Raw genomic sequence first — 14213 nt, forward strand, 5'->3', positions numbered from 1 at the left:
GTAATGACCGGGGGGTAATCTACCCGCCACTCTGTCCCTGCCTACTTGCAACGACCCGCCCTAGGCGACGGGGTACAACTGGGCGGCGGTCCCTGCACTCAGTAAGTGCACGACAAACATACAAGGGAATACAAGCAAGGGAAAGGGGCAGTTGCCCACGGCAACACCGTGAGCAACCAGAGTGGTGAACGAGCCGAGTCAAGCCAGGAGTGTGCGAGGTACCAAACGAAGAGCAGAAGAGTAGTCAGTAAGCCAGGGTCTGTATGGAGCAGGAACAAAATAGAAGGAGCTATAGCTGGGCCAGGAAACCACACGAAAAAGAATAACAAGCAAGGAGGAACAGGAAATGCAGGTATAAATAGACAGAGGGCGGGAGCTAGCTCCGTCTGGCCAGGCTGCGATAGGCTCTCCCACTCCTAAGCCTGCCAGCCTGAGTGGTGGAAGCTGGAGTCAGTCTCAGGGATGTAGATTCAGGTGCTGACTGATTAATTAAGGGAGATAACCCCGAAGCTGTGCCTGGCAGATCCTTTACATGAACAGTCTAGAATTTTTAGGCTAGGTTAAATTTACCAGTGAGAGAAAGATTATATAAAAAAAAACCAGAAAATCACATTGTCAAAATTATATATATTTATTTGCATTGTGCACAGAGAAATAAGTATTTGATCCCTTTGGCAAACAAGACTTAATACTTGGTGGCAAAACCCTTGTTGACAAGCACAGCAGTCAGACGGTTTTTGTAGTTGATGATGAGGTTTGCACACGTTAGGGTATGTGCACACACACTAATTACGTCCGTAATTGACGGACGTATTTCGGCCGCAAGTCCCGGACCGAACACAGTGCAGGGAGCCGGGCTCCTAGTATCATACTTATGTACGATGCTAGGAGTCTCTGCCTCGCTGCAGGACAACTATCCCGTACTGTAATCATGTTTTCAGTACGTGACAGTGGTCCTGCAGCGAGGCAGGGACTCCTAGCGTCGTACATAACTATGATGCTAGGAGCCCGGCTCCCTGCACTGTGTTCGGTCCGGGACTTGCGGCCGAAATACGTCCGTCAGTCACGGACGTAATTAGATGGAATTTTGGCCCACTCCTCTTTGCAGATCATCTGTAAATCATTAGGATTTAAGTTTTCGATGGGATTAAGGTCTGAAGACTGGCTAGGCCACTCCATGACCTTAATGTGCTTCTTTTTGAGCCACTCCTTTGTTGCCTTGGCTGTATGTTTCGGGTCATTGTCGTGCTGGAAGACCCAGCCACGAGCCATTTTTAATGTCCTGGTGGAGGGAAGGAGGTAGTCACTCGGGATTTGACGGTACATGGCTCCATCCATTCTCCCATTGATGCGGTGAAGTAGTCCTGTGCCCTTAGCAGAGAAACACCCCCAAAACATGTTTCCACCTCCATGCTTGACAGTGGGGACAGTGTTCTTTGGGTCATAGGCAGCATTTCTCTTCCTCCAAACACGGCGAGTTGACTTAATGCCAAAGAGCTCAATTTTAGTCTCATCTGACCACAGCACCTTCTCCCAATCACTCTCAGAATCATCCAGATGTTCATTTGCAAACTTCAGACGGGCCTGTACATTTGCCTTCTTGAGCAGGGGGACCATGCGGCACTGCAGGATTTTAATCCATTACGGCGTAATGTGTTACCAATGGTTTTCTTGGTGACTGTGGTCCCAGCTGCCTTGAGATCATTAACAAGTTCCCCCCGTGTAGTTTTCGGCTGAGCTCTCACCTTCCTCAGGATCAAGGATACCCCACGAGGTGAGATTTTGCATGGAGCCCCAGATCGATGTCGATTGACAGTCATTTTGTATGTCTTCCATTTTCTTACTATTGCACCAACAGTTGTCTCCTTCTCACCCAGCGTCTTACTTATGGTTTTGTAGCCCATTCCAGCCTTGTGCAGGTCTATGATTTTGTCCCTGACATCCTTAGAAAGCTCTTTGGTCTTGCCCATGTTGTAGAGGTTAGAGTCAGACTGAGTCTTTTATACAGGTGACCATTCAAGACAGCTGTCTTTAATGCAGGCACCAAGTTGATTTGGAGCGTATAACTGGTCTGGAGGAGGCTGAACTCTTAATGGTTGGTAGGGGATCAAATACTTATTTCTCTGTGCACAATGCAAATAAATATATATAATTTTGACTATGTGATTTTCTGTTTTTTTTTATATATAATCTATCTCTCACTGGTAAAATTAACCTAGCCTAAAAATTCTAGACTGTTCATGACTTTGACAGTGGGCAAACTTACAAAATCAGCAAGGGATCAAATACTTATTTCCTTCACTGTACATAGGGCAAGTGGTCACAACTGGAAGCAGCACAATCTTCTAATCTACGAGAACTAATGGCGGTCAAACGATCAACTTTATATTTTTGGAGACATTTAGAAAATTTCCATTTGGTGGTTCAATCAGACAATCTCCCCACAGTGTTTTATATAAACCAGGGACGAACCAGGAGTTCCAAAATGTCTTCGCATTGCAAAGACCTTATGTCCAGGGCAGAGCACAACACTCTGGGCATCTCAGCAGTGCACATGTAACGAATTGGGGTAGGGAGACGGACAGGTGAGCCCTAATCTACCCCCAACTCACTCCCTGCCTACTTGCACACCCCGTCCTAAGTGACGGCGTACAACTGGGCGACAGTCCCTACGCTCAATAAGTGAAAGACAGACAACACAAGACAAGGGCACACAGAAGCAAAGGGGGAAGATGGGGCAGTTGCCCACGGAACACCGTGAGCAACAGGCAGTGGTTAACGAGCCGAGTCAAACCAGGAGAGTATGTAGTATCAAAATCAGAGCAGAAGAAGAGTCAGTCAAGCCAGGGTCACAAAGTAACAGCGGTCAATAATGTAAATAGCAGGAATCGCAGAGCCAGGAAACAAGACAATCACAGGCAAGGAACAACTGCAAGTGAGGGTATAAATAGACCAAGGGTGGGAGCAGAACCGTCAGGCCAGGCTGTGATAGGTTCTCCCTCTCCTCAGCCTGCGAGCCTGAGTGGTAACAGATCGCGTCACTCTAGCAGACCTTGGAGCTGATGAAGACTGATTAACCCCGGGCGTCGACACAGAACCTGTGTCTGGCAAATCCATTACAGCACATCAGAGGAATGTCAAGGCGGACCTTCTCAGTCGCTCTCCCTTACATCCAGGAGAATGGAGTTTCTGGCCATAGACGGTCTTTTAATCCCTTGGGGAAAGGGTCTGATTTATGTTTTCCACCATTTCCCCTGATATTCATAATCTTGATGAAGATCCTCCAAGGTCAAGCAGAAGTGACAGTTGTTCTTCCCTTTTGGCCCCGCAGGGCATGGTTTGCTCGTGTGTGGTCTCTCGAGAGAGGCAGATTCTAAAGACTACCCAATGTACCGGAGGATCTAGTCTCCCAGAAAGGTCTCCTACATCGTCGACCCCACTTGTTACAACTTACGGCCTGGAGGCTGACAGGCAAAACCTAACAGTGTTGGGTCTATCTTCTGAGGTTGTTAATACACTTCTGTCAGCAAGAAGACCATCCACAATTAAAGTTTATAATAGAGTATGGAAAACCTTTACGTCCTGGTGTGAGGAGCATTCCATGCAGCCTGATACGTTGAAAGCAATACTGCAATTTCTACAAGTAGGCTTCCAAAATGGTCTTAAAGAGGCTCTGTCACAAGATTTTGCAACCCCTATCTGCTATTGCAGCAGATAGGCGCTGCAATGTAGATTACAGTAACGTTTTTATTTTTTAAAAACGAGCATTTTTGGCTAAGTTATGACCATTTTTGTATTTATGCAAATGAGGCTTGCAAAAGTCCAAGTGGGCGTGTTTAAAGTAAAAGTCCAAGTGGGCGTGTATTATGTGCGTACATCGGGGCGTTTTTACTACTTTTACTAGCTGGGCGTTCTGACGAGAAGTATCATCCACTTCTCTTCAGAACGCCCAGCTTCTGGCAGTGCAGACACAGCCGTGTTCTCGAGAGATCACGCTGTGACATCACTCGCTTCCTGCCCCAGGTCCTGCATCGTGTCGGCCACATCGGCACCAGAGGCTACAGTTGATTCTGCAGCAGCATCAGCGTTTGCAGGTAAGTAGCTACATCGACTTACTTGCAAACTCCGATGCTGCTGCAGAATCAACTGTAGCCTCTGGTGCCGATGTGTCCTCGCTCGTCCGACACGATGCAGGACCTGTGAGTGACGTCACATCGTGATCTCTCGAGAACACGCTCTGTGTCTGCACTGCCAGAAGCTGGGCGTTCTGAAGAGAAGTGGATGATACTTCTCGTCAGAACGCCCAGCTAGTAAAAGTAGTAAAAACGCCCCGATGAACGCACATAATACACGCCCACTTGGACTTTTACTTTAAACACGCCCACTTGGACTTTTGCAAGCCTCATTTACATAAATACAAAAATACTCATAACTTGGCCAAAAATGCTCGTTTTTCAAAAATAAAAACGTTACTGTAATCTACATTGCAGCGCCTATCTGCTGCAATAGCAGATAGGGGTTGCAAAATCTGGTGACAGAGCCTCTTTAAACTAAATACGCTTAAAGTTCAATTTACTGCGATAAATGCTCAGCTACAGGGGGATGTTTACTAGTCGACATTTAGTAAGAACTTTTTTTATAGCTATAAAAAAATTGTGTCCCACTCTTCAAACTCCAGCACCATCTTGGGACTTAGCAATAGTCCTAACGACCTTGATTATAGATCCGTTTGAACCCCTGGAAGAAGCCAGCATTAGACTTCTCACCTTTAAGACTTACTTTTTAGTGGCAATCACTTCATCTCGGCGAATCAGCGAGCTGCAGGCATCATGTAGGGAGCCATACTTCAGGGACCTGGGACAATATTTACTATTACGTACAATGCCTGGTTTTCTTCCCAAAGTACCCTCCAGCATCAACATTAACCAAGAAATTTCTGTACCTGTCTTTTTTCCAGATCCTCAAACTGAAGAACAACGCGTTTGGCATACCTTGAATGTTAGAAGAGTAGTATTGGCTTAAATGCAGAGAACTAAGCTCTTCAGGAAATCAGAAGGGCTATTTCTACAGCACCAAGGACCCAATAACGGTCAAAAGGCCAGCAAAGTTACATTAGCATGCTGGAATATAAGCACAATAGAGCTCACCTATACTCTGAGTCATTTACAGTCTTCTCTTCATGTACGGGCCCACTCCACACGCTCTACGTCAACTTCTTGGGCCAAATTGGGGCACATTACCTTAGATCAGATCTGCAGGGCAGCTACGTGGTCCTCCTCTTCCACCTTCATGCGCCACTATAGACTTGACATTCTTGCAGCAGAGGGTTCTGTTTTTGGCTAGCGAGTGCTTCAATTGGTAACATCGGCTCCTGCCCGCCGCTTAACTAATTTCTGCTTTACAAATCCCATTTGTGTTGTGCTGCCGTAGGATGATCAGGAAATTTACTCACAAAAATGTTTGTTTCCTGGAGTCCATAGGCAGCACAAGTTTGACTCCCTTTTAATACATTTTTCTTTTTGCTTCATAACAATACACTGTGTCTGGGATCCTTCACCTAGTTATAGAGGGCCAAATGATTGAAGTTTATTAGTTAATCACTGCTAATTAGGCTGTCTCTATATAATTGTATCTAGGGGACTAAAACCCATTTGTGTTGTGCTGCCTACGGACTCCAGGAAACAAAAATTTCGGAGAGTAAACTCATCATTTTTTCTCCACCGGAGCTGTGTAAGGGCTTATTTATTGTGGGACAATCTGTAGGTTTCATTGGTACCATTTTGGGGTACATTACATTTTTTATTCACTTTTTATTCCATTTTTTGGTAAGCAAGGTGACCAAAAACCAGCAATTCTGACAATGTTTTTTTATTCTTTTTTTTACGGCGTTCACCGTGGGCTATAAATTACAATTTTACTTTATTCTGCGGGTCGATACGATTACAGCAATACCAAACATATATAATTTTTTACGTTTTGCAGCATTTGCACAATAAAATCACTTTTTTTTAAAAAAAATTATTTATTTTTTGTCACCATATTCTGAGAGCCATAACTTTTTTATTTTTCAGTCAATAAAGCTGAGTAAGGGCTTGTTTTTTGTGGGACCGTTTGTAGTTTTTATTGGTACTGTTTTGGGGTACATGCGACTTCCTGATCACTTTTTATTCCATGTTTTGTGTGGGGTTAGGATAAAAAAAATTGTGATTCTAGCATTGTTTTTTTTTGTTTTGCGGTATTCACCGTGCGGGAAAAATTACAATATAGTTTCATAGCTTGGGTCTTTACGGACGCAGCGATACTAAATATGTGTACTTTTTTTTAACGTTTTCATTTTTTCCCTTTAATAAAAGTTATTATAGGGAAAAGGGCAGTGTTTGTTTTTATGGACTTGAATTTTTTTATTTTTACACTTTTATTCAACTTTTTTATTAACTTTTTTGTTTTTGTCCCACTAGGGAACTTGAGGGCCTGCACCTCTGATCTGACCCACGTAGTGCAATGCATTAGAGCGGTCAGTCATTCACTGCCAGCAAGCCTATTAGGTCCTGTCTCTGGACGGGGCCTAATAGGCTATCGTATGTGGCAGACCAGGAGACCATTGTTAGGCCTCCGGTTGCCATAGTAACGATCGGCATCCTCACGATCACATTGTGTCGATGCTGATCGCTACAAACTACTAAGATGCCGCAATCGCTTTTGATTGCGGCCTCAACATACAGCTGACACCCGCTACTGATGTCACAGGCTCAACTCCTGAGGCTGTGCCATCTTTCTTTTGCAGCCGGAAGCCTTTTAGGCCCCGCCTCTGGGCGGGACCTAGCAGGCTTCCGTACTTGACAGACAGGAGGCCATTGTTAGGCCTCCGGTCTGCCAGAGCAGTCATTGGAACCCCGCGATTGCATTGTGGAGTTCCGATCTGCTAGGAAACACCATAGATGCAGTGCTGGCTTTTGAGCGCTGCATCTAAGGGGTTAAGTGGCCGGATAGGAGACTAGCTCCGGTCCTGGCCTTGGCCCAGGGTGTCAGCTGTCATATACACCTGACAAACGTCGGTGATGGTGCGGGGTCAGCTTCTGAGCCCGCATCAGCAACACAACATACCAGTACTTTGTGTTGCGTTAAGTCCTTAACAACAACAACAACAACAACAACGTACTAGTACGTTGGATGTCGTTAAGGGGTTATGTAATGACGGGGTAGGGAGACAGACAGATGAGCCCTAATCTACCCGCCACTCAGTCCCTGCCTACTTGCAACGGCCCCTCCTAGGCGACAGCGTACAACTAGGCAACGGTCCCTACGCTCAATAACTGCACGACAGACAAACAGACAAGGGTACACGGAAGCTAAGGGAAATGGGGCAGTTGCCCACGGCAACACAGTGAGCAACAAGAGTAGTGAACGAGCCGAGTCAAACCAGGAGTGCACGAGATACAAATCACAGAGCAGGAGCGTAGTCAGTAAAGCCAGGGTCAAAAATGAAGCAAGGTCAATAATCATAGCAGAAGCAGCAGAGCCAGGAAACAGAAAAGAATCACAGGCAAAGGAGGAGCAGGAAATGCAGGTATAAATAGACAGAGGGCAGGAGCTAGCTCCGTCTGGCCAGGCTGTGATAGGCTCTCCAACTCCTCAGCCTCCCAGCCTGACTGGTAGAAGATCGTGTCACTCTCTCACACTTAGGATCAGGTGCAGACTGATTACCCACGGGTGTCGACACAGAAGCTGTGTCTGGCAGATCCTTTACAGTACCCCCCCCCCCTTTTAAGAGGGGCCACTGGACCCTTTCTAGGTGGACCTGGCTTATTGGGGAAGCGAAGATGGAACCTCCTGAGCAATACCCCAGCGTGAACATCCCGGGCGGGTACCCAAGTCCTCTCCTCAGGCCCGTATCCTCTCCAATGGACCAGGTACTGGAGGGAGCCTTGGACCATCCTGCTGTCCACAATCTTGGCCACCTCGAATTCTACCCCTTCAGGGGTGAGAACAGGGACCGGAGGTTTCCTCGAGGGAGCCAAGGACGGGGAGCAGCGTTTAAGGAGGGAGGCATGAAACACGTCGTGTACTCGAAAAGACGGGGGTAACTCCAGTCGGAAGGAGACAGGGTTAAGGACTTCAATGACCTTGTACGGCCCTATATATCGGGGAGCAAATTTTTTGGACGGGACTTTAAGGCGCAAATTTTTAGAAGATAGCCACACCAGATCCCCAACCACAAACAAGGGGTTAGCAGAACGTCTTCTATCTGCCTGAGTCTTTTGTATGCTCTGGGACGCCTCTAGGTTCTTCTAAACCTGGGCCCAGACTGTGCACAGTTCCTGATGAACGACATCTACCTCGGGTTTGTTGGAACTACCAGGTGAAACGGAGGAGAACCGTGGATTAAACCCAAAATTACAGAAAAAGGGGGAGACCCCTGACGAGTTACTGACCCGGTTATTAAGGGAAAATTCGGCGAGGGGAATGAAAGATACCCAATCATATTGACAGAGATAAAACACCTTAAATATTGTTCTAGAGACTGATTAGTCCTCTCAGTTTGGCCATTAGTTTCAGGATGGAAGGCCGAGGAGAAGGACAGATCAATCTCCAACTTTTTACAGAAGGCTCTCCAAAACAATGAAACAAATTGTACCCCTCTATCAGAAACAATATTGACAGGAACCACATGGAGACGCAGGATGTGTTTGACAAACAAGGTAGCTAACGTCGTAGCATTGGGTAGTTTCTTGAGGGGCACAAAGTGGCACATCTTACTGAAACGGTCTACTACAACCCACACCACCGACTTGCCTTGAGATGGAGGCAAATCGGTGATAAAATCCATGGAGATATGGGTCCAAGGTCTCTGGGGAATGGGCAAAGAACATAGTAAGCCCGCTGGTCGGGACCTGGGAGTCTTGGACCTAGCACAAATTTCACAAGCGGCGACGTAGGACTTAACGTCTTTAAGCAACCCAGGCCACCAATAGTTTCTGGCAATGAGATGCTTGGTACCCAGGATGCCTGGATGGCCAGATAGTGCAGAGTCATGATTTTCCCTGAGTACCCTTAGCCGGAATTGCAGGGGAACAAACAGCTTGTTCTCAGGAAGGTTCCCGGGAGCTGAACCTTGATCAGCCGCAATTTCGGAGACTAAGTCAGAATCAACAGAGGAAATGATTATACCTGGAGGCAAAACACATGCGGGATCTTCCTCCGAAGGTGGGCTGGCCATGAAGCTACGCGACACTCAGTCCCTGCCTACTTGCAACGGCCCGTCCTAGGCGACGGCGTACAACTGGGCAACGGTCTCTACGCTCAATATGTGCACGACAGACAAACAGACAAGGGTACACAGAAGCTAAGGGAAATGGGGCAGTTGCCCACGGCAACACAGTGAGCAACAAGAGTAGTGAACGAGCCGAGTCAAACCAGGAGTGCACGAGGTACAAATCGCAGAGCAGGAGCGTAGTCAGTAAAGCCAGGGTCAAAAATGAAGCAAGGTCAATAATCATAGCAGGAGCAGCAGAGCCAGGAAACAGAAAAGAATCACAGGCAAAGGAGGAGCAGGAAATGCAGGTATAAATAGACAGAGGGCGGGAGCTAGCTCCGTCTGGCCAGGCTGTGAAAGGCTCACCCACTCCTCAGCCTCCCAGCCTGACTGGTAGAAGATCGTGTCACTCTCTCAGACTTAGGATCAGGTGCAGACTGATTACCCACGGGCGTCGACACAGAAGCTGTGTCTGGCAGATCCTTTACAGGTTAAAGGAGCATTAAAGGAGCGGTCTCATCACAGAAAACCCTTTTCATATGCGAGCCTGTGCAGTGATCACCTGATTCCACATGGGGAAGCATGAGACATCCCAAGTGAAGGATACCCCTCTAAGGGTATGTTCACACGGCGGGGGTCCGTAACGGCTGAAATTACGGGGATGTTTCAGCCTGAAAACATCCCCGTAATTTCAGCCGTACCGGCATGTGCAGGCGCTTGAACGCCGCGTCAATTACGGCCGTAATTAGCGCTGCTATTCATTGGAGTCAATGAATAGCGGCTCCAATTACGGCCAAAGAAGTGACAGGTCACTTCTTTGACGCGGGCGTCTATTTGCGCGCCGTCATTTGACAGCGGCGCGTAAATATACGCCTCGTGTGAACAGACAAACGTCTGCCCATTGCTTTCAATGGGCAGATGTTTGTCAGCGCTATTGAGGCGCTATTTTCGGGCGTAATTCGGGGCAAAAACGCCCGATTTACGTCCGTAAATAGGCCGTGTGAACATACCCTAAGATGTCCATATGCCGATTAGAACAGCTCTTTTAATAAATCGACTATATTTGTCTAAAAAAAAGTGTCAGCTTGCTTGCTAACTTCCCATAAACATGGTGCCTGAACAATTTTTAAATTCTTGTCATTTGGTGGTTATAAGTTTACATATAAAGTTGGCAAAATTCAGGAAAGCTTTCTGGGACAGTTTTTTTCATGGTCGCATAGACTGTATATTGTGTATGTAGTGCACCGAACATTTTCACTGTTTGGGGCTACTCCCATAAAAATGAGATCACTATCCCAAAATAAAACTTATTCAGATAACTGTATATAGTAAAAACATCATACAATATGTATGATGTGTGAACTTTTCTCCTGTCATGTTACCTAAATACAAAAATACTGCACAACTAATAGTTTTATACAGAGCCCTAATACTATGCCCAAATAAAAGTGCCACTCAGAATGTACATGTCAACAAATAATGCCAAGCAAGTTCTCATTAAAAATGATTGTCCCAACTAGTCAACCTCTTCTCAGAACAGAGCCGCCTGGCCGTCAGCTGGTCTTCGTGGGTCTGGTTGCCCTAATCCCCAGCCCTCAGCTTGTGTATGTCCAGCCACTCATACATTATATATCGAAGCTTTGGTTTTCTGTTACAGAGCTCCAAATCTCCTGCTCTCCTTCACATGGCTACAGGAGTTAGATAATAAAATGATGGCGGCTGCCACTAAGTGGAACTGACTGCATTCAGGTTTATACAGAACCCCACTGACCTCAATAATAAATCCATATGCAGCCAATGAGCTCCCTCTAGTGGTGGAAGCAGGCAGCCAGAGAAGCAGGGGTTTTGGTGCTCTGTATCAGAAAATGTAGCTCCAACTTTCATAAAGGTAAGTTCACTTTGTTCGCAGCGGAACCCTAAGTAAAATCCAGAATAAATGCCCCTGTAGTTACATGCAGAGTTTCCTGTGAATTTGTGGAGGATTTCACCTCTCACAATGGAGTATTATTCAAATATAGCATGAGGCGGATTTTAAAATCCACAGCATTTCCCCGTGAATGGGGTGAAAAAGTTTTATACTGTACTTTAATGTAGGATATGCCAGGTATAAACCAAGCCTAAAGATATCTTATAAATTTAATTTACAGCACATTCACAGGATATGCCATGTCTGATAGATGTGGGTTCCAGCTATTGGACCCGCGCCTATCTCTAGAACAGGGGTCACCGACCCACATCCAGGCGCAGAATGAATGGAGAAGTGGCAGTGCATATGCGCGTCTTGCTCTATTCTGTTCCTTGGGAGTTACGGAAACAGCCGAGAAAAATACTCGGCTGTTTCTGGAACTCCCGAAGAACCACTGCAATCTCCCCTTCATTCCCCGCCCGGATGTGGGTGGTTGACCCCTGCCATTTATGAGTGAGATAAGAATAACATATAATTGATATTTATAGTTGGCGTAACACTTCAAATGCTATGTGCACATACATGTAAAAATGAACCAACATTAACCCCATGCATCGGTGCACTACCACCTAATCACACAATACAATACAATAGTGTGTGAAGAGATGGAAAAAAGGAGCTACCCGCAAGTAATTGATAGCGGGCGGGTCTTCGAGTGACTACCACACACGTGAGGTGAGAAGCCGGGCGGCAGGGAAAGCCTCAGTGTCCGTGCAGTGGAGTCACTGGGGCGGAGGAGAAGGGGAGTTCAGGCCGTCCACCCTCTCACATGTCCGTATCCAGGAAGAGCTGCTCTATGCGGAAGCTCAGCGTTCAGTCTCCCGGTGCCATCATATGCAGCAGTGTGAGCCACTGTATGAGGATGGCAGGCTCCATATATAACAACCTGGTGGCTAAGCTGGTGATGACTGGTGATTCTAATGTGGGCAAGACGTGTATAGTGAGCAGGTATACAGAGAACAGCATACCCTCCTACCTCTCCACAGTGGGTGAGTGCCAGCTTTACACCGTTCTTTCATGCTTTGCCCTGGTGATACACCGCTCACACCCTGCCCTGCCTCTACATGAAGACGTTTATGGTGGCTGCAAGTGGAAGCATTTACTAATAGCTTCCTGTAGGACAGTGCTCTGCAGCTGTTGTTGAGACTACGACTCCTAGTATGCAGAAGGCTGTCCGGATATGCTGTTAGGAATAGTTTCATGACAACTGGAGAGCCACAGGCTGTCGGGACATGCTGGGAGTAGTAGTTTAATGACAACTGGGGAGCCACAGGCAGTCATGGCCTGCTGGGAGTAGTAGTTTCTAAATGAGGGAAGAGCCGCAGGCTGTCAGGACCTGCTGGAAGTAGTAGTTTCTCAATAGAAGAGCCTCAGGCTATGAGGACATGCAGGGAGTAGTAGTTTCTCAATGGGTAAAGAGCCGCTGGTTGTTAGAACATGTTGAGAACAGTGGTTTCACTACTGGAGAGCCACAGTCTGTCAGGACATGCTGGGAGTAGTAGTTTTGTGACAACTGGTAGTTTCTAAATGGGGGAATAGCCACAGGCTGTGAGGACATGCTGGGAGTAGTAGTTTCTCACTAGGTAAAGAGCCACTGGTTGTCAGAGAATGCAGAACTGGAGAGCCATGGGCTGTCCGGACATTCTGGGAGTAGTTCTGTCACAGCAACTGGATAGCCACAGGACATGCTAGGAGTAGTAGTTCCACAAAGCTCCACGAAATAAAACACGTTATTCCAGATCATTACTGAATAACAGTTTCAGTTCTGTTTAAAGAGGACAAGACAATCCGTTCTCTAAGAACGGCCGCCCCAGCGATCTGATTGTTGGGCCGGGTTCCCGTGTAGAGTAAACGCTGTGGAATTTCCGCAACGGAAATCTGTGCTGAAATTCTGCAGCATTTACAGTAGCAGCAAAGTCAATGAGAGTTAGAAAATCTCATGCCCATGCTGCGGAAAAAACGCACAAAAGTCGTGCGGAAAGTGTTCTGTGGTTCGTTTTTTAATTCAGCAGCCTGTTAATTGAAGCTGCGTGTTCTGTGCGGAGATGCTGCGTGTTCTGTGCGGAGATGCTGCGTGTTTTGTGCGGAGATGCTGCGTGTTCTGTGCGGAGATGCTGCGTGTTCTGTGCGGCGATGCTGCGTGTTCTGTGCGCAGATGCTGCGTGTTCTGTGCGGAGATGCTGCGTGTTCTGTGCGGAGATGCTGCGTGTTCTGTGCGGAGATGCTGCGTGTTCTGTGCGGAGATGCTGCGTGTTCTGTGCGGAGATGCTGCGTGTTCTGTGCGGCGATGCTGCGTGTTCTGTGCGGAGATGCTGCGTGTTCTGTGCGGAGATGCTGCGTGTTCTGTGCGGAGATGCTGCGTGTTCTGTGCGGAGATGCTGCGTGTTCTGTGCGGAGATGTTGCGTGTTCTGTGCGCAGATGCTGCGTGTTCTGTGCGCAGATGCTGCGTGTTCTGTGCGCAGATGCTGCGTGTTCTGTGCGGAGATGCTGCGTGTTCTGTGCGGAGATGCTGCGTGTTCTGTGCGGAGATGCTGCGTGTTCTGTGCGGAGATGCTGCGTGTTCTGTGCGGAGATGCTGCGTGTTCTGTGCGGCGATGCTGCGTGTTCTGTGCGGAGATGCTGCGTGTTCTGTGCGGAGATGCTGCGTGTTCTGTGCGGAGATGCTGCGTGTTCTGTGCGCAGATGCTGCGTGTTCTGTGCGCAGATGCTGCGTGTTCTGTGCGCAGATGCTGCGTGTTCTGTGCGCAGATGCTGCGTGTTCTGTGCGGAGATGCTGCGTGTTCTGTGCGGAGATGCTGCGTGTTCTGTGCGGAGATGCTGCGTGTTTGGCCCATACACTTCAATGAGGAGCAGAAATTCTGCAACAGATTTATGTTGCGGTTTTTACAGTGTTTACATAGCAAAAAACGCAGTAAAAACCGCTGGATATCCGCAGGTGCACATATACTTTGCTATAACCAAAGTTTAGCACTAAATCCGCAGGAAAAAATGCA

At 47.3% G+C, this 14213-nt stretch overlaps 1 protein-coding gene across 1 annotated transcript in view; it reads left to right on the plus strand.

Moving 5' to 3' along the window:
* The first annotated feature begins 11911 nt into the window (after positions 1-11911).
* Positions 11912-14213, plus strand: part of LOC142652677 (ras-related protein Rab-10-like) — a 75950-nt gene continuing 73648 nt past the window's right edge. Inside the window, exon 1 of the mRNA XM_075828335.1 lies at positions 11912-12208. Coding sequence (XP_075684450.1) covers positions 11989-12208 — 220 coding nt within the window. The 5' untranslated portion in view covers positions 11912-11988. The remainder of the gene's footprint in view (positions 12209-14213) is intronic.

This window comes from Rhinoderma darwinii, chromosome 5 (genome assembly GCF_050947455.1).
Source record: "Rhinoderma darwinii isolate aRhiDar2 chromosome 5, aRhiDar2.hap1, whole genome shotgun sequence".
In the NCBI taxonomy this organism is placed as follows: Eukaryota; Metazoa; Chordata; class Amphibia; order Anura; family Rhinodermatidae; genus Rhinoderma; species Rhinoderma darwinii.